Genomic DNA, 21,764 nt, shown 5'->3' on the forward strand with positions numbered 1-21,764 from the left:
TTCTTTCTGACTAAGATTGTCCAAGTAATCCGGTAGTAGAACTTTTTTTTTTTTTTAGCTGTAGTTTTCTTCGGACAACAGCAACAGATGCCGGACATCTCTGCTTGGCTTCGGTATATGAGCAGCCAATCAGCAGGTCCCGTATGTGTTTACGATTTTTATGTCATGATTTACAACCAATGGGATTTGTCAGCTGTTCACCAATCACAGGCTCTCATGCCACAATAGCGGTATGTTGATAAATATTTAGAAAATAAAAATATTATTATGATGAAACCATCAAAAACAATTAAAAAAATATATACATACTGGTTCGAGGTAAGGAACATTTATTCAGTGATATCATTTATTATTAACTCCAATCGTGATATAAAAGTTCCAAGTTTGATACCTGCCCGCTTCAACCGTGCTGCTGGTACACAATGTCCTTGACCCTCGTCGCCCTTAGCCAATTGGTATAATGTCATTATGTGGACCCCTCTGAGCCGAGCTTTTCCAGTACACTTGAACACATGCATATTTCGATGAATTATAACCAAAAACAAGGAAATTTAAATGATTTCCTCAAAATATTTTGTACTTTTATATATTGTGTTGATGAATAAAACTTTTTAATGCATTTCCTGTGAAACGAGAAGCTACTTTAGACTGGTTCCCTGTCTCTTAGTGCTTGTGTTGCTTAGGTTGCCAGCACTAACTGTTGTCGTCCAATCAGACGATTACCATTAAAGTTTTACTCGTCCTTGCACAGACTTTAGTCATCTCAGACTATTGGACATGAGGTTTTTTTGAGCATTGCATTTGAATCAGTACATCGATAGGAATCGGTGAGTCTTACCATCCCTGGGTTATCATGAGCACAGACTCCCACAAAGTGGACAAGACTGGAAAAAAAGCCAGGAAATCCCCCCCCCCCCCCCCCCCAATCTTCAACCGTCCATTTTGGGTGAGTCTTTGGCACTGATAGCCTCTGATTCCTGTTCTTGGCTGACAGAATTGTCACCCGATGTGGTCTTCTGCTGTTATAGCTCGCCCTTCTCAATGTTTGATGTTTTGTGCATGCTGAGATGCTTTTCTGTTCACTGTGGTCCTAATGAGTGATTATTTGAGTTACTATAGACTTTCTGGCAGCTCGACCCAATCTGGGCATCTTCCTCTGATCTCGATTATCGACCCTCTCATCCTACCCACAGAACTGTCACTCATCCAGGCCCCCCCTCCCCATTCTGTGTAAACGTGAGATTGATGTGTGTGAAAAATCCCAGGAGAGCAGTAGTTTCTGAAATACTCAAACCAGCCCAACTAATACCAGCAATCATGCCATGGTTAAAGTCACAGAGATCAGACTTTTTCCTCATTCTATATTCCTGAAAAGTATTATTTGCCATGTGTGCTGATGTCACTAACACTGCTATAGTTGCCATTTCGGACTAGGAAGTGGAATTTTATGTAGTATGTGGTGAACACAGATGAGTAGAGTGATTATAAACAGTGAAACATTCCAGTGCGGTTATAGGAAATACAGGCACTCTTGGAATGCCAGGCAACCAATCAAATTAGTGGACCGGAACTTATTGGAATGATAACTGTTGTATAATATACAATTTTGGATATTAAACGTTTGCTGAGCTTGCCAGTACATTCCTTCTTTTTAAGAATGCACCAAATTTTTGGTTTGGCTACTCCTACAGTGGTGCTTGAAAGTTTGTGAACCCTTTAGAATTTTCTATATTTCTGCATAAATATGACCTAAAACAACATGAGATTTTCACACAAGTCCTAAAAGTAGATAAAGAGAACCCAGGTAAACAAATGAGACAAAAATATTATACTTGGTCATTTATTTATTGAGGAAAATGATCCAATATTACATATCTGTGAGTGGCAAAAGTATGTGAACCTTTGCTTTCAGTATCTGGTGTGACCCCCTTGTGCAGCAATAACTGCAACTAAACGTTTGCGGTAACTGTTGATCAGTCCTGCACACCGGCTTGGAGGAATTTTAACCCGTTCCTCCGTACAGAACAGCTTCAACTCTGGGATGTTGGTGGGTTTCCTCACATGAACTGCTCGCTTCAGGTCCTTCCACAACATTTCCATTGGATTAAGGTCAGGACTTTGACTTGGCCATTCCAAAACATTAACTTTATTCTTCTTTAACCATTCTTTGGTAGAACGACTTGTGTGCTTAGGGTCGTTGTCTTGCTGCATGACCCACCTTCGCTTGAGATTCAGTTCATGGACAGATGTCCTGACATTTTCCTTTAGAATCCGCTGATATAATTCAGAATTCATTGTTCCATCAGTGATGGCAAGCCGTCCTGGCCCAGATGCAGCAAAACGGGCCCAAACCATGATACTACCACCACCATGTTTCACAGATGGGATAAGGTTCTTATGCTGGAATGCAGTGTTTTCCTTTCTCTAAACATAACGCTTCTCATTTAAACCAAAAAGTTCTATTCTGCTCTCATCCGTCCACAAAACATTTTTCCAATAGTCTTCTGGCTTGTCCACATGATCTTTAGCAAACTGCAGATGAGCAGCAATGTTCTTTTTGGAGAGCAGTGGCTTTCTCCTTGCAACCCTGCCATGCACACCATTGTTGTTCAGTGTTCTCCTGATGGTGGACTCATGAACATTAACATTAGCCAATGTGAGAGAGGCCTTCAGTTGCTTAGAAGTTACCCTGGGGTCCTTTTTGACCTCGCCGACTATTACATGCCTTGCTCTTGGAGTGATCTTTGTTGGTCGACCACTCCTGGGGAGGGTAACAATGGTCTTGAATTTCCTCCATTTGTACACAATCTGTCTGACTGTGGATTGGTGGAGTCCAAACTCTTTAGAGATGGTTTTGTAACCTTTTCCAGCCTGATGACCATCAACAACGCTTTTTCTGAGGTCCTCAGAAATCTCTTTTGTTCATGCCATGATACACTTCCAGAAACATGTGTTGTGAAGATCAGACTTTGATAGATCCCTGTTCTTTAAATAAAACAGGGTGCCCACTCACACCTGATTGTCATCCCATTGATTGAAAACACCTGACTTTAATTTCACCTTCAAATTAACCGCTAATCCTAGAGGTTCACATACTTTTGCCACTCACAGATATGTAATATTGGATCATTTTCCTCAATAAATAAATGACCAAGTATAATATTTTTGTCTCGTTTGTTTAACTGGGTTCTCTTTATCTACTTTTAGGACTTGTGTGAAAATCTGATGATGTTTTAGGTCATATTTATGCAGAAATATAGAAAATTCTAAAGGGTTCACAAACTTTCAAGCACCACTGTAAACTTTCTGCCATCTCTGACAGGTCTGGGTTTTTTTTTTCAGCCTAATGATGGCCTCCTTCACTTGCATCAACAGCTCTTTGGATTGCATATTGAGAGTTCCCATGAACAGCTACTAAAGTCAAATTCAACACTTGAAATCAACTTCAGACCTTTTATGCAAGATTCAAGAGAGCTTAATTGTCAATATGTCCACATACAAGTTTACAGTGCAGTGAAGTACCATTTCCTTCAGGCTCCACATGGCGCATTTAAACAGAAGATGATAAAACAAGGTATATAAATACATATTTATAGCTATCCAAGTAGACATTTAGCTATCTAAACATCTAGCTATCTAACTACAATAAACAACATAAATGACAAGACAAAGACAGGTGCAAAGTGATATTGTGCATTTGTGCGCAAATGTTCATTTTAGTGCAAAAATACAAGAGAATGCAGTTCAGTTTGCAGAGTTCAAGTTTTACCAGGATATTACAATAAGTTCAAAGTGAGCAATGGGCAGTGTAGTGCAAATACATGAGTGGTGGATGAGAAACTGTAGTTTCAATTCGAACTGTCAGTTCTTCGGGGTAACAGTGAGTTGAGGACTCTGACTGCCTGGGGGAAGAAGCTGTTGCATTGTCTAGTGGTGATGGTTTGGATGCTACGGTACTAGGGCTGTACGATGTCCCCTTAATTGGCATCGATGATGTTTACAGTGCAAACATCGTGATGGACAATCATATTGTGTGGGGGGGGATTTTAATACCACATTATTAAAGATTTTATTATTATTATTATTATTAAAAGTATTAGATACTCATCCAAGGCTTTGGCACGTAAAGAAAAAAAGCGCTAGGTGATGTGGAATATTTGGCCTTGATAACGGATATGTGGTCCATCTGCAACATGATGCCCTACATGTCAGTTACCGTACATTATGTGGACCGAGAGTGGGCAATGCAGTCCAAATGCCTGCAGATGAGTTTCATGCCAGAGACACATTCAGTGGACAATTTAGAAGACGCATTGCGCGAGACACTTGCCGAATGGAAAATAGAGGAGAAAAAGATCGACTGCATAACGGACAATGGGGCGAATATTGTCGCAGCCATCAGGCAATTGAAATGGCCGTGGTTAAGTTGTTTTGGGCACAATTTGAACCTGGTCATAACCAACTCGCTTGCGCAACAGAGGGTCAATATAGACCGAGTGTTTGGAGTTTGCTGAGCAGTCAACACTGCGTTTGCGCACAGCTGGCTTCGGAGAAATTAGCTGCGCAAAGCGCAGGTGGAAATGAACCTCCCAGAGCACTCACTGATCACAGTAAGATATTAATCAGCTCTAACAATGAAAGACTAGTATTCAAATTATGAGAAGAAACTACACTTAAGCTATTACTCATTGTTTATTTACACCATATCAATTGAGGATGCGTTTCGGCCTTTAGTGCGCATTTGAACGCGCTAATTTTTCCAATTTATTAGTGTTTGAATTATTGCACCAGCTTTTAAAATCATGATTTAATATTGTTTTTTTTTTTACTGTCTTTACATTTGTCAGAATCACCTTCATTCTTCCATTTGGTTTGACATTATGGCTTAGAGTGGACCATTTTGTGTCTGAAAGTAGGCCTATTTACCAGATTAAAGTTATTTGACTTCTGCCGAAGTCTGCGCTTCACCGCCGTTTGATAAGGTGCAATATTTCCCGACTGAAGTCGTTAATAGTGGCTGTTTGTTTAAACAACATTACAAATTTTACATTAAAAGTATAGTGTAGGCTAAAAAATGAAGTCAAAATTTATTATTAGTAGCATACTGTATTTGTGCAACCACATGCTATGTTCACTAGCACGTCATACATGTCAACCTTTGGTCAATCAAACCTGTATAACCAACCTCCAAAATCCTTATTTCCCTTATAAAATCCTTATAAGATGCAAATTAAGATAATTTACCTAAAATTTGAATGATAATTAACAATGATATATCCCCGTTACTTTTTATTCAATATTAATAACAATAAACCTTCAGAATGAATACAAAGCTCCAATGTTTGACAAAAACACAGTGTCACTCTAATGTTCTGAATTGTACTCCATGACAGCTTTTTTAGCACTCTGCACCAATACCTCACTAGGCTGCATGTCACAGCAAGTGTCTAGCTGTGTTGATCTTACACTGCAGTAGGCCAGGTCAGTGTGTCTGCATTCAGGTTCTTTCTGCTCTCTGTGTGTATCTTCCTGACTTGAGAGAAAACTCTCTCACAGTCAGCATTACTGGGGGGTAAACGGAGCACTGCTTAACTTGAACTAAAACGCCCACTACCTTGTGTTTTCTGTCTTTTCCAGTTGTTAGCATATCAGTTTTTGAGCACGCAAATACTGTCATCAGTGGCTGATTTTGCCTTTGGCTTGCATTCTGCTGATGTAGTTTCGATTTGAAATGTTCTTTCACATCATACACTCCCGATGCTGCAACTTTGATGTCACGCACACACAGCGTGCAGTGTGCGTATTCTTTGTTTTTGGCGGCTGCCGGTTGGATTATGCCATTGAAAAGGTCCTTCCATTCAGGGAGAAACCTACCGCTGTATTGTGTTTTGAATTTCTTTGCTGGAGTGCCCATTCAGAATCTTTTCAGTCGCTATTGAAAGTCGCTCAGGTGGAAATACGCTTTTCAAACAAAATGTTACTTCACGGTTGGCGGGATTCTCGCAATGCGGTGTGCGCATGCTCAGAAGCAGAATGAAGTCTCGCTACCACAAGATAACGCGCGATTTCATAAGACTCTCTACTGGCTGTGTTGCAAGGATGGACGGCGGTGGAGCAGACAAGGAGCTGGAAAACTTCTTCCTCCAAAAATATATATATTTTTTATTTTTTCTATTTTCAAAACTTTTCTTAAAATAGTGCAAATATTTACAGTGCACCAACCAAAGGTTCAAATTGCCAAAAAGAAAACTATTCAAACAAAATAAGAAAACACCAAAAATAAAGAGGCTTCAAGTTTGCCAAACTAAATTAAAAAGACCCTGAACAAAACTATTAGTCAGCCAAACCACAGTACCTTCAAACAAGACGTTCCAACCACAACTGAGGCTCTGGAGCTACTGCAGAGCATACATACCCGCAGCCCCGCCCACAGTTGAGCCCAAATTGCAAAATTAATCAATCAACTAAATAATGACATCCTAAATACAAAATAACAATTTAAAGAAACAAACACAAAATATACAAACATCCAAAATAATTTTCTTTAACCAAAAACCCTTCAGTGCATCGTAAAATACATGCTTCCCCAACACCAGTAAAACACCCCCGTTAAAATAGTCCGTTCTACCAAACACCCGCGTAACCCCTCCATAACAAGCCAATGGTACAGTCCCTCGGTTTCTCGCAACAAACAGGAAGTATGGTGGAGTTTGCGTGAGGAGTTACTGAAAACTGTTTTGTGTTATAAAAATGCTAGAACTAAATAAACTTGACGTTAGAAATAACCGGTTTGTACGTGTGTTTCCTAGACCTTAGACAGTGCTTAACAGATGGGAGATGAAAATGCTTATAAATGTGTGATGCGTTTTACATATGAGTGGAGCCAAATAAATGTTACTAGAATGCCGGTAGGCCTTTCCCTGCACTCGTAACAAATGCTGCTCTCGTTAGAAACTATGGCAAACGATGGAGTATGAAATGCTTGAAAACCAGTAATACCCATACAGAAAGCAGTAATGGAAATGAAGTGCAACTCACAGCGACAGGTCAGCCAAGATGTTTGAACGTTGCTGGCAAATTGCTGCCTGTGCGCTTGCGTGAGAGAGGTGTGTGTGTGAAGGTGTGTGTGCGCGAGCGTCACGGCGCACTCTGTGACAGGCTGTCTGTGCTTTCTGTGGTGTACAATACGTTTGTAAATGTTATGTGCTCTTTTATCATTGTGGGAATTGATTATAGCTCTAAATAAATATTGAAGTTTTTTTTAAAGAATCCGTATAACTTTATTTGTACGCCCGTATACTACGTTTATTGAATCAAATCCGTATAAAATACGGACATTCTGTATAGGTTGACATGTATGGCACGTCCCTGCACCATAGCCTACGTGAACAAGCGGTAATAGGATATTACTTTATAATGATTTATATAATTATGTATTTATATATAATTATATGTTATATAATGTATTTATATATTAAACAAAACTAACTAAACTAACAAAAAACTAACTTTTTAAGTTAAATAGGCCCAGATGATATATGCATGTTTATGACAGGAGGGGGCGTGGTATCACGATGGTGGCTCTCCATCGTGATGGATGACCACCATCGTCGATGGACGATGGCATCGTCTATCGGCACAGCCCTATACGGTACCTTCTGCCAGACGGCAGGAGGGAGAACAGTGCGTGTGATGGGTGGGGCTTGTCCTGTACTATGCTGTTTGGCATGGCAAACAATGTGCTTCTTATAGAGTCGGGAGATGGGTGGGAGAGAGACCCTGATGATCCTCTTTGCTGTTCTCACCATCCACTGCAGGGACTTTTGTTGAGTGACGTTGCAATTCCCGACCCAGACAGTGATGTAACAGCAGAGAACACTCTCAGCGGTCCCTCGGTAGAAGGATGGGAGGAGGGAGGCTGGCTGCCTTCAGCTTTAGCAGCAAGTGTAGATACTGTTGAGCTTTCTTGGTGATGGTGGTGGTGTTCAGGGTCCAGGAGAGGTTGTCTTCCATGTGCACTCCCAAGAACATCATACTGCTGACTGTTCCAACAGTAGACCTGTTGATGTACAGTGGGAAGTGAACAGCAGGATTCTTTCTGAAGTCAACAAGCATCTCTTTAGTCTTCTGGACATTTAAGAGTCAGGTTGTTGTCCTGACACCATTCCACCAGGGGTTGGACCTCCTACTCTGTATATAGACTCCTCACTGTTACTGATGAGACCCACGACTGTTGTGTCATTTGCAAACTTGATGATATTTGAGCTGCGATGGGCAGCACAGTCATGTGTCAGCAGAGTAAACAGCAGCGGGCCGAGCATGCAGCAGGCTGAGCACGCAGCTCAGAGGGGCGCCTGTGCTCAGTCTGAGGACCCTGGAGGTGTAGTGTCCTGTAGAGACCAACTGGGGTCTGTCAGTCAGGAAGTCTGGGATCTAATTAGAGAGAGATGTGTTCATACCCAGCAGGCCCAACTTCTGTACCAGCTTCTGTGGGATGATTGTGTTGAATGCTGAACTGAAGTCAATAAACAGCATTCTGACATAACTGTCCTTTTTGTCCAGGTGTGAGAGGGTCAGGTGGAGGGCAGTTGAAATGGTGTCATCTGTGGTGTGGTTTCAGAGGCAAGCAAACTGTAAGGGGTCTAATTCCTGTTGCAGTTGTGTTTTCATGTGCCTCAATACCAGCCTCTTGAAGCACTTCATGATGGGTGTGAGTGCCGCAGGCTGGTAGTTGTTGAGACAGGACCCAGTAGACTCGGTAGATTTATTTGGCACTGGGATGATTTTTGTGGTTTTGAGGCACGCAGGTACCACGGCTGTGCTCAGGGATGTGTTGAAGATATCTGGGAAGATGTCTGCAAGCTGATTAGCACATTCCCTGAGCACCCAGCCAGGTATGTTGTCAGGGCCCACTGCTTTTCATGGATTCACTCTGAAGAGTCTTCTTGATGTCAGCAGCAGAAAGACAGAGTACCTGGATGTTGGGAGAGGGAGTCGCCTTCTTTGCTGGTTCCCTTTTCTGAGTCTCAAAATGTGCAAAGGAGTCATTCAGTACATCTGGCAGGGAGTGCTCATGGCTGCAGGCCTGACATGTTGGCTTGTAGTCTGTGATGGTTTGAATGCCCTACCACATGCGCTGAGTGCCCTTTCAGCCCATGAAGTGACCGTTGATCATCTCTGCATTGTAACAGTTTGGCCCTAGCTGTAATGTAAAGGCCTCTGCATGCTCTTGCGACAAGGCTTTTGCAGATAGCTTTTCACAGACAGTTGTAATTTATTGTTGAGCGGGGAGTAACAGGCGTGTGCGATGTTATTCACTGCCACAACGCAAGGGGGCGCGAAGTCGCAAAATCGCTAGGAGTAGTTGGTGGGTGTGGTTAGTGGAGTGTTTATCCTCCGGTTACTTATAATGACTAGAACTGGAGTCGTATAGATGTACATACTTCCTCACTTCCTTGATCAACCGCTCTTCATGCTGCTCCATCTTTGCTCGTGTTTTTAAAAATGGCGGTCATGAAAACAAACCAAACCGGGAAAGTAGGGAAGCGGAAGTGTGTGTACAGCGGATGTAGATTGGACCAATCAGAGCCCTCTTGTCTGCGACGCTGTCTGCGAGGCTTCTGCGGTGGTCACAATTTTTGGGAGGTGCGCGCAGAGCGTCTGCGAAGGTGGGGGGGCTACGCAGACACTGTCTGCGACACTATCTGCGAGGACTGGGTTGTTAGCATAAATTGGCCTTAAGCCTCTCTGTCTTTGGGCATGAAGACAGAATCCCTGATTTTAACCAGGGTGTGTAGCTCTGCAGAGAACCAGAGTTTATGATCTGCATAAGAGAAAAGAGTTTTGCAGAGAGTGACATCCTCGATGCACTTGCTGATGTAGCCAGTCACTGAGGCAGTATTTTATATCCTTAATTTATAATGAAATAATGAGGAAACGGGTCAGAACTGGCCATGAAACTGCATGTCAGTTACTTTTGAGCCTCTGAAAATGGAGGTACTATGTTTAAAAAAAAATGGCTATAATTCCAGACCAGATAATACAATATTTTTGTTAAACCCCTTGAATTAAAGCTGAACGTCTACACTTTAGTCACATTTTGATTGGTTCATTCCAAATCCATTGTGGTGGAGTACAGAGGCAAAATTACAAACATTGTGGTGTTGTCCAAATACTTATGAACCCAACTGCATAATACACTGCAACCCTGCTATAACGAACCATTTTACTACGAACTTTTGCATATAAACTAAGTTTGTGTCCCCTGCCTTTAATGATGATGAGTTGCAGTCTTAAAAAAAAAAAAATCACTGAGCCATGTGCTTCTCTTCTCACCAGAGACAAACAATAAGTAATCAAGTCCTCAGTCAAGTTAACAACACGTGTTAATGCCATAAAACAAAGACTTAACGAGCCTCGCTTAGGTGTCAGTCACTAACAGTTATCGAGAACAGCAATCACTGACTTAAATAATCCCTTAAAAAGACTTTATTTTACCAGCTAAAAACAGTTTTACTCAAGTAAGCACTGTTGTTATGGCTTTTTGTAAACATAAAATACTCTTTTCTGTCAGAAAATGCAGGCGATAGATGGATGGAATCGCTGGAAGAGTTTTATTTTAAAACGTTGGCAAACAGATCAAAATCAGTGATCAAGAATCAGAGTTGAGAAACAGGCAGTGATCAGACAGGACACAGACAGGGTATCAAAGGCGGAGACAAAGGGCAAAATCCAAAATACAAAACAGAGTCAGAAACTAGAATATCAGCATGGCACTACAAAACGTTTGGTAATGTGAGACACAAGGTACAATGCATATACTTCACAAAGTCTGTGTGTAGTGAGAGTCCTTATAAGTGTGTGCTGTGATTGCAGTCTAATCCAGAACAGGTGCAGGGTAATTAGTCCTAATGGTACTGCGGTACGTGAGTAGCAGTTCAAAACATGCCACTATGCGCGGACGTGACACCATCGAAGACAAGCTTCATATCCTGGACCATCTAAAGTGTGGAGAGAAAGCAACAAATTTGTCTAAAAAAATATGGTATCCCAAAAAATTCAATTTCAACTTTTCAAGAAAAAGAGCTCCGAGACTTCGTCTATAACTGCAATCAACATGACGGGCTGAAAAGAAAGAAGATGCAACAAGTCAATGACGACTAGTGTAATTTATTTCCTTTACTTAAGAGCGATTTATTTCTTTTACTTTGTAAATATGCAAGTGAATTGTCAATATAAATTACTACTACTACTAGGCCAAGTTTCCTCGGCAATGACTGGCGATGGCATGCCAGGATAGCCTGTGACACATAACAGTTCTGATTTCATCTGCTGAAGCGAGACCAGTATTACGCATCAGCTGGTTGACATATGTCAGGCATTGTCTGCCCAGGGAAGCCTGACCATGGTGTGGTTCCCACAAAACCAAGTTGTGAGTTGCCTCATCACTGTGGTGGACACTGTTTCCCGCCAAACATAATGGTCTTGATCTTATCTTTAAAGAGAGTGGTGGTAAATTTCCATACAGCGCTTCATTTGGAATTCGGTCCCGCCAGGTGACATTGTGGACTTTTCAGAGCATGCGTGCGTAGCAACCATCCAGTCTTGATTCCTCCCGGACTGTCAGTGTCCAGGCCTCACATCCGTAGGTGATAATAGATTCCACCGAAGCCACGAAGATACGCTTTTTTAACCCGATTGCCATATTTGAATGCCAGATGTATTGATTAAGGTCCAAAAGAGTATGATTGTATTTAGAAAGGTGTCATAATGTTAGGAATCATGGTTTTGTCCAGTCCCCTTAATGGTTACAGCACTGGGATGTAGTTTAACAGCTCAGTTATAGAACTAGATTGGGGGGGGGGTATGAGCAATTTGCCAGCTTTATTTATGACAATAATACTGGATCATAAAAGTGTGCTATAAATTCCTTGAACATTTTATATCTTGGTTAAGTAGTTAATTCAGAATCTACAATAAAATGCAAAGGAAGATATGGTTAAGATAAAAAAAGAGACATTTTAGTATGCATATAAATTAAACAGCTGGTCTTGTTTTACGTAAGAGTGAGTGAGTATCTGGTGTGACAAGTGGCTCCATTTCAGTATTACGAACTTTTTGATATAACGAACTATTTGGATGCCCCCAAGGAGTTTGCTCTATTGGGATTGCAGTGCATCAGTACTGCAGTTTACAGTAACCACAACATCCAGGAAACAGGCTACAATACTAAACCACATCATGGCATTTCTTAAGTGCAAAATTGCTATCTTAATTGGAAATTTTGTGATTGCTCTTGTGAGAAATAGCTGAAATTTATTTTTTTTCTTTGTCTGTGCAGCACTTTTAATTCAGTCGCTGCTGTTGGTTGATCAGAATGGCATGCGTATGAAAGTCAAAAATGTGTAACTTTTCTGCATTTTGCCACATCCAGAGTTTTTCTTTGTTCAAACCTTTCTCCTTTCTGCTCCACCTTGCTGCTTCTTGTCCATTTTTCTCTGCATCTACATTGATTGATTGGTTTCATGTTGCTTTTATTGACAGAAGCCGGATAGAGATGAAGCCTTTAATGACCAATAACTTTGCAAGACTAGTGGGTTCATGACTTATCACCCAATCCTGTTGAATCACACAGACCATAATTTTTCAAAAAGTGTAGGATTTGCTGGCTACTTGGTGGCATTGCATGTAGAAAAAAAAAGTGCAGGCCAAATCAGTTGCAAGGTAGGCCACGTGACCAGGATTCCTCCAGAATCTCACAATGGCCAGTATGGGCTTGACTAGCTATTTGTTTCCCCCTGATCACCCCACACTAGCTCTGTGTTCCACCCTGACCATCCTACACTGGATCTACTGCTTTTTGTAATAATACAAGCATGTCACATTTTGTGGATTTTTTTTTCCTTACAGGGTAATATGTGAAATAATTGTTTAGTCCAAACAATAGAAAGACATATTTACTAGTTATTGCTTAAACTAATGAAACTAATTTAACCTGCACATTACAGTGTTTTTTTTTTTTTGGTAAATCTCACACAGTACATTTACTGTCTGATAATATGGTTATGATTTGAAGCTTCAGGTTAACACCTTTTTTTTTTGGGGGGGGGGGGGGAGTTTTTGAATGCAACATATACCTCAGTCATCACAGGAAGGGGCCCATCATATTTGTTGGTTTCGACAAACTTCAGTTCATCTTGATAAGCTTTGGGGAAGCCATTTTGCTCAGTTCCCATCATAATCACCACCACCACCTGAAATACCAAAAACGGAGATGAGCAGGCTTCAGTGTGAATGCAGACCTGAAGTTGATTTTCCTTCTGTATAAAATCATTAAACTTTTATTGTATTTTTTCAGTGCAGGTTAAAAGATTTAATTCGGTCAGCTAAAATTGAAACTGAGTATACACACCCAGAGTATGGTGTTAAGGTGCATAATGTTTTGAATGCAAGTGTGGCAGCGGGGGCGTGGTCAAGCGCCGGTCTGTGACAGGAGGGCAGAGTCAGGGAAGGTAAGTGGCAAGAATCACTACACCTGAGAGCAATTAACCTGTGTTTGTGTGTCTTCCCAGTGACCGCGCCCTATATGAGGAGGGAGAGCGAGAGCAGAGGGAAGTCTCTCCCGCACCCGATGACTTGCGTGTGTGTGTATGCGTGTGGCTGGGAGAGTGTGTGCGAAACTGAAAAGTTGAGCAATAAAAATGCTATTGTGAACCTGATCTCTGTCCTGCCGTCCTCTGTGCTCCACCCACCAATAGTGAACCGCTACAGTGGTGCCGAAACCCGGGATCTGGAGCACAGCAGCCTCACAGCCCCATGGAGTCCTCCCCGTTTGCTGAACTGGTCCACGCCCTCGCCACGGCCCAGCAAAGCCAGCACCAGGTGCTACTCACCCTCCGAAAGGAGCAAGAAGAGCGGTTCGAGGCCCTGGTGTTGGCCCAACAAGAAGATCGACAGGCGTTCCGGCACCTCCTCGCGTCGGCGGGGTCCACCAGCGCTCCTACCGCGGGCCCGTCTCCCCTCACTGTCACCAAGATGGGCCCGCAGGACGACCCCGAGGCGTTCCTCACGTTATTTGAACAGGTCGCCGAAGCCTCGGGGTGGCCGATGGAGCAGCGCGCGACGCGCCTTCTCCCCCTGCTAACGGGAGAGGCACAGCTGGCCGCGCTACAGCTCCCCGCCGACCGCCGGCTGGCCTACGCGGACCTCCGCCGGGCCGTCCTCCAGCGCGTGGGGCGCACCCCGGATCAACAGCGCCAGTGCTTCCGCGCGCTGTGGTTGGAGGAAGTCGGCCGGCCGTTCGCGTTCGGCCAGCAGCTCCGGGACGCCTGCTGGCGGTGGTTGAGGGCCAACGATCGCGACGCCGAGGGAATCGTCGACCAGGTGGTACTGGAACAGTTCATCGCCCGCTTACCAGCAGGAACCGCGGAGTGGGTCCAGTGCCACCGCCCGGCGTCGCTGGATCAGGCAGTCGAGCTGGCGGAGGACCATTTGGCAGCTGTCCCGGCGGCAGGACAGCAGATGGCATCATCTCCTCTCTCCTCTTCTCTCTCTCTCTCTCCCCCTCCTCCTGTGTCCCGTCCTCGCCCCATTCCCCCACCGCGGAGGCGGGGGCCGGCTCCACCCCAGCCGGCCTGCCGCACCCGCGGTGCCCTCCCGTTTCTCCCTTCTGTGTCTGTCTCTCCCCCACCTCAGGTGAGTGAGCCCCAGATCACCGGTGCAGAGGGAAAGCCCGGGCCGGTTTGCTGGCGCTGCGGGGAGCTGGGCCACCTTCAACAGCAGTGCACAGCAATGGAAGTGGGCGCGGTGGTTCGGATCCCCGACGCGCCAGAGGCCGCCCTCGATCGGGCCGGAGCGTATCGCATACCGGTGAGTATCCAAGGGGCTACATATCAGGCGTTGGTGGATTCTGGTTGTAATCAGACCTCAATTCACCAAAGCCTGGTTCAAAACGAGGCATTGGGGGGAGCACAAGGGGTGAAGGTTTTGTGTGTGCACGGGGATGTTCACCGCTACCCTTTGGTGTCGGTCCACATTATTTTCAGAGGGGAAAAATTTATAGTGAAGGCGGCGGTTAATCCTCGCCTTACCCACTCTTTAATTTTGGGGACTGATTGGCCGGGATTTCGGGGTTTAATGACGCGCCTAGTAGAGAGTGGGTCCTGCCATTTGACAGGGGGAGGTCCCAGTGTCGCTTTGGCGGGAGCAGCTGTCACAGAGCCGTCTACGTCATCTCCGCGTCAGAGTGAGGAGCCGCCGGCTCCTCCTCTCTCTCTTGGGGAATCCCTCGCGGATTTCCCATTAGAGCAGTCGCGAGACGAGACTCTGCGGCATGCGTTTGACCAAGTGAGAGTAATCGATGGTCAAACGCTCCCGCCGAACGCCACCCCGTCCTTCCCCTACTTCGCGATTATGAAGGATAGATTATACCGAGTGACGCAGGACACTCAAACTAAGGAGCGAGTCACGCAGCTTTTAATTCCGAAGAGCCGCCGGGAATTGGTATTCCAGGCGGCTCACTTTAATCCCATGGCTGGACACTTGGGGCAGGATAAAACACTAGCCCGAATAATGGCCCGATTCTATTGGCCGGGGATTCGCGGCGATGTCTGTAGGTGGTGTACGGCATGCCGCGAATGCCAGTTAGTAAACCCAGCGGCCATTCCAAAAGCGCCTTTGCGCCCTCTACCGTTAATCGAGACCCCGTTTGAGAGAATTGGGATGGATCTCATCGGGCCATTAGATCGGTCAGCACGAGGGTACCGCTTTATATTAGTTCTGGTGGACTATGCAACGCGATACCCGGAAGCAGTGCCTCTGCGCAATATCTCAGCACGCAGTATTGCAGAGGCACTCTTCCGCGTTATCTCCCGAGTTGGAATCCCGAAAGAGATTCTGACTGATCAAGGCACTACGTTTATGTCACGAACACTGCGCGAACTGTATGGGTTATTGGGGATTAAGCCGATCCGCACCAGCGTGTATCACCCACAAACGGACGGTTTAGTGGAACGGTTCAACCGCACCCTCAAAAATATTATTAAGAAATTCGTAAGTGAGGACGCACGTAATTGGGATAAGTGGCTCGAACCCTTGCTGTTCTCAGTGCGAGAGGTCCCCCAAGCCTCCACGGGGTTCTCCCCGTTCGAATTATTATATGGGCGTAAGCCGCGCGGCATCCTGGACGTGCTGCGGGAAAATTGGGAGGAGGGACCTTCACAAAGTAAGAATGAAATTCAGTACGTAATGGACCTGCGCGCAAAACTCCACACGCTCACCCACCTAACTCAGGAGAATTTGCGGCAGGCCCAGGAACGGCAAGCCCGCCTGTACAACAAGGGTACGCGCCTTAGAGAGTTCACACCGGGAGATAAGGTACTCGTACTGTTGCCCACGTCGAGCTCCAAATTGATCGCTAAGTGGCAAGGACCCTTTGAGGTCACACGGCGAGTCGGGGACGTCGACTATGAGGTGAGGCGAACGGACAGGGGTGGGGCGCTACAGATTTACCACCTCAATCTGCTTAAACTCTGGAACGAGGAGGTCCCCGTGGCGTTGGTGTCGGTGGTTCCGGAGAAGGCGGAGCTGGGGCCGGAGGTTCAAAAAGGGACATTGGCATCACGTACCTCTCCGGTCCCCTGTGGAGACCACCTCTCCCCGACCCAACTCACGGAGGTCGCCCAGTTGCAGACCGAGTTTTCGGATGTGTTCTCGCCCCTGCCCGGTCGCACTAACCTCATAGAGCATCACATAGAGACGCCCCCGGGGGTGGTAGTGCGTAGCCGCCCTTACAGGCTACCCGAACACAAAAAAAAGGTGGTTCGGGAAGAACTTCAGACCATGCTCGAAATGGGCATCGTCGAGGAGTCCCACAGTGACTGGAGCAGCCCGGTGGTCTTGGTACCCAAGGCCGACGGGTCGGTCCGGTTCTGTGTGGACTATAGAAAAGTCAACATGGTGTCTAAATTTGATGCGTACCCAATGCCTCGTATTGATGAGTTGCTCGATCGACTCGGCACTGCTCGCTTCTATTCGACGCTGGATTTGACAAAGGGGTATTGGCAGATCCCCTTGACTCTGCTATCCCGAGAAAAAACGGCCTTTTCCACACCGTTTGGTTTACACCAATTCGTCACCCTTCCGTTTGGGCTGTTTGGGGCACCCGCTACGTTTCAGCGGCTGATGGACAGAGTCCTCCGCCCTCACGCCACTTACGCAGCCGCGTATTTAGACGACATTATCATCTATAGTAATGACTGGCAGCGGCACCTCGAACATCTGCAGGCCGTCCTTAGGTCGCTGAGGCGAGCGGGGCTCACAGCCAACCCAAAGAAGTGTGCGATTGGGCGGGTGGAAGTACGGTATCTGGGCTTCCACTTGGGCAACGGGCAGGTGCGTCCCCAAATTAATAAGACGGCAGCAATTGCGGCCTGCCCGAGGCCCAAGACCAAAAAGGGGGTGAGACAGTTCCTGGGGCTGGCTGGCTATTATCGTAGGTTTATACCTAATTATTCGGACGTCACCAGCCCGCTGACTGATCTCACTAAAAAGGGGGCACCAGATCCGGTCCAGTGGACGGAGCAGTGCCAGCGGGCTTTCTCGGAGGTAAAGGCTGCACTGTGTGTGGGGCCACTTCTACACTCCCCTGACTTTTCTCTCCCCTTTATGTTACAGACCGATGCGTCGGACAGAGGGCTGGGGGCGGTTTTGTCCCAGGAGGTGGAGGGGGAGGACCGCCCTGTCCTGTATATCAGCAGGAAGCTGTCGGTGCGTGAGGGGCGCTACAGCACCATAGAGAAAGAGTGTCTGGCCATCAAGTGGGCGGTTCTCGCCCTCCGCTACTACCTGCTGGGGCGCCCTTTCACCCTCTGTTCGGACCACGCGCCCCTCCAGTGGCTCCACCGCATGAAAGATGCCAACGCGCGGATCACCCGTTGGTATCTGGCACTCCAACCCTTTAATTTCAAGGTGGTCCACAGGCCGGGGGCGCAGATGGTCGTGGCGGACTTCCTCTCCCGTCAAGGGGGGGGGGGGGGGAGTCGGCTGCAGGCCGGACAGCCGCCCGGCCTGAGTCGGGCGGTGGGGGTATGTGGCAGCGGGGGCGTGGTCAAGCGCCGGTCTGTGACAGGAGGGCGGAGTCAGGGAAGGTAAGTGGCAAGAATCACTACACCTGAGAGCAATTAACCTGTGTTTGTGTGTCTTCCCAGTGACCGCGCCCTATATGAGGAGGGAGAGCGAGAGCAGAGGGAAGTCTCTCCCGCACCCGATGACTTATGTGTGTGTGTATGCGTGTGGCTGGGAGAGTGTGTGCGAAACTGAAAAGTTGAGCAATAAAAACGCTATTGTGAACCTGATCTCTGTCCTGCCGTCCTCTGTGCTCCACCCACCAATAGTGAACCGCTACAGTAAGCAAGAACACAAATTCATGTTTTAAATCATTACAGCACATTAGTCAAAATCAGTGACAGCTAGTGGTTGTAAAAGTATGGGAGAAAGAAAGGTGCACTTGGCGAAGTTTGGGGGGGTAGTGGTAGGGTGTTGGTGAGGGCAAATGCAGGCATGTAAAACCCAGACACGTTTAAAGCAGCAGTAAAGAGTCTCGTCTTCGTCCGCTTATCCGGGGCCGGGTCGCGGAGGCAGCAGTCTGAGCATGGAAGCCCAAACTTCCCTTTCCCCAGACACCTTGGCCAGCTCCTCGGGAAGAACACCGAGGCGTTCCCAGGCCAGCCGAGAGACATAGTCCCTCCAGCGTGTCCTGGGTCTTCCCCAGGGCCTCCTCCCGGGGGACATGCCTGGAACACCTCCCCAGGGAGGCGTCCAGGAGGCATTCGAAAGAGATGCCCGAGCCACCTCAGCTGATTCCTCTTGATGTGGAGGAGCAGCGGCTCTACTCTGAGCTCCTCCCGAGTGACTGTGCTTCTCACCCTATCTCTAAGGGAGTGCCTAGCCACCCTGTGAAGGAAACTCATTTCGGCCGCTTGTATCCGCGATCTTGTTCTTTCGGTCATTACCCAAAACTCATGACCATAGGTGAGAGTCGGAACGTAGATCGACCGGTAAATCGAGAGCTTCGCCTTTTGGCTCAGCTCCTTCACCACAACGGACCGGTAAAGGGACTGCATCACTGCGGAGGCTGCACCGATCTGCCTGTCGACCTCACGCTCTATCCTTCCCTCACTCATGAACAAGATCCCAAGATACTTAAACTCCTCCACTTGAGGCAGGACTTCTCCACCAACCTGGAGAGGGCAAGCCACCCTTTTCCAGTTGAGAACCATGGCCTCGGACTTGGAGGTGCTGAGTCTCATCCCAGCCTCTTCACACTCGGCTGCAAACCGCCCCAGTGCATGCTGAAGGTTCTGGTTTGAAGAAGCCAACAGGACAACATCATCCACAAAAGCAGTGATGAAATCCTGTGGTTCCCAAACAGGATTCCTTCCGGCCCCTGGCTGCGCCTAGAAATTCTGTCCATAAAAATTATGAACAGAACCGGTGACAAAGGGCAGCCCTGCCAGAGTCCAACATGCACTGGGAACATGTCTGACTTACTGCCGGCAATGCGAACCAGACTCCTGTTCCATTCGTACAGGGACCGGACAGCCCTTAGCAAAGAGCCCCGAACCCCATACTCCCGAAGCACCCCCCACAGAATACCACGAGGGACACGGTCGAATGCCTTCTCCAGATCCACAAAGCACATGTTGACTGGTTGGGCAAACTCCCATGAACCCTCGAGCACCCTATGAAGGGTATGGAGCTGGTCCAGTGTTCTGCGACCAGGACGAAAACCGCATTGTTCCTCCTGGATCCGAGGTTTGACTATTGGCCGAATTCTCCTCTCCAGTACCCTGGAGTAAACCTTCCCTGGGAGGCTGAGAAGTGTGATTCCCCTATAATTGGAGCACACTCTCCGGTCCCCTTTCTTAAAAAGAGGGACCACCACCCCAGTCTGCCACTCCAGAGGCACTGTCCCTGACTGCCACGCGATGTTGCAGAGGCGTGTCAGCCAAGACAGCCCCACAACATCCAGAGACTTGAGATACTCAGGGCGGATCTCATCCACCCCCGGTGCCTTGCCACCGAGGAGCTTGCAAACCACCTCAGTGACTTCAGCTTGGGTAATGGACGAGTCCACCTCTGAGTCATCAGCCTCCGCCTCCTCAATGGAAGATATGACGGTGGGATTGAGGAGATCCTCGAAGTATTCCTTCCACCGCCCGACAATGTCCCCAGTCGAGTTCAACAGCTCCCCACCTGCACTGTAAACAGTGTTGGCAGAGTACTGCTTCCCCCTCCTGAGGCGCTGGACGGTTTGCCCGAATTTCTTCGAGGCCGACCGATAGTCCTTCTCCATGGCCTCCCCGAACTCCTCCCAGTTCCGAGTTTTTGCCTCCGCAACTGCCCGAGCTGTGGCATGCCTGGCTTGCCGATAACCGTCAGCTGCCTCAGGAGTCCCAGAGGTCAATGTGGCCCAATAGGACTCCTTCAGCTTGACGGCATCCCTTACTTCCGGTGTCCACCACCGGGTTCAGGGATTGCCGCCACAACAGGCACCGGAGACCTTGTGGCCACAGCTCCGAACAGCTGCGTCTACAATGGAGGTAGAGAACATGGTCCACTCAGACTCTATTGGCCCTTTTCCACTGCCCTTTTTCAGCTCACTTCAGCTCGCTTCAGCTCACTTCAGCCCGACACGGCTCGCGTTTCGACTACCAAAAAACAGCACGACTCGGCTCGCTTCAGCCCTGCTTAGCCCCTAAAACTCGCACCGTTTTGGAGTGGGGCTGAAGCGAGCCAAAGCGAGCCGAGTGAGGCTGGGGGCGTGAGCAGACACTCCCCTGTGCACTGATTGGTGAGGAGGAGTGTCCTCACATGCCCACACACGCCCCGCGAGCACGCTGGGATCTGTAAACACCGCAAACCCGGAAGAAGAATAATTACGAATTACGAGAATTTCTGAAGCCTTATGCGCCTCGCCTCATCTATACGCTCTTGCCAGTATCTGTTGGCGTTGTCGGTGACAACAAGCCACAGAACCAAGACCAGCAACACTAATGACTCCATGTCCTCCATGTTTATTGTTTACTATTCGGGTCGTGAGACGACCGCTTAAAAGATCACTGATGTCACTGTTTGCGCTGCTTAATGACATCACGTGACGTCCACCCACTTTCGCTAACTCCACCCAATGTGTCCACCCACTTCCAGCCAGCACAGTTCAGCGCGGTTGTAGTCGAAATGCAACTCCAACAGCCCTGCTCAGCTCGACTCAGCCCAACTCAGCACGGCACGGCTCAGCCGCGTTGGTAGTGGAAAAGCGGCATATGTCCCCCGCCTCCCTCGGAAGCTGGGAGAAGCTCTCCTGGAGGTGGGAGTTAAAGACCTCCCCGACAGAGTGCTTGGCCAGACGTTCCCAGCAGACCCTCACCATACGGTTGGGCCTGCCAGGTCTATCTGGCTTCCTCCTCCACCAGCAGATCCAACTCACCACCAGGTGGTGATCAGTTGACAGCTCAGCCCCTCTCTTCATCTGAGTGTCCAAGACATAGGGCTGGAGATCAGATGAAACGACAACAAAGTCTATCATCGACCTCCGACCTAAGGTGTCCTGGTGCCACGTGCACTTATGGACACCCCTATGCTCGAACATGGTGTTCGTTATGGACAAACCGTGACTAGCACAGAAGTCCAATAACAAAACACCACTCGGGTTCAGATCGGGGAGGCCGTTCCTCCCAACCACGCCCCTCCAGTTGTCACTGTCG

At 47.3% G+C, this 21,764-nt stretch overlaps 1 protein-coding gene across 1 annotated transcript in view; it reads right to left on the reverse strand.

Moving 5' to 3' along the window:
- Nucleotides 1-13,082: 13,082 nt before the first annotated feature.
- Nucleotides 13,083-21,764, reverse strand: part of ggctb (gamma-glutamylcyclotransferase b) — a 47,474-nt gene continuing 38,792 nt past the window's right edge. The window contains 1 exon segment of the mRNA XM_060900631.1: nucleotides 13,083-13,253. Within this exon segment, the coding sequence (XP_060756614.1) occupies nucleotides 13,083-13,253 (171 nt within the window).

This window comes from Neoarius graeffei, chromosome 19 (genome assembly GCF_027579695.1).
Source record: "Neoarius graeffei isolate fNeoGra1 chromosome 19, fNeoGra1.pri, whole genome shotgun sequence".
Classification (NCBI taxonomy): domain Eukaryota; kingdom Metazoa; phylum Chordata; class Actinopteri; order Siluriformes; family Ariidae; genus Neoarius; species Neoarius graeffei.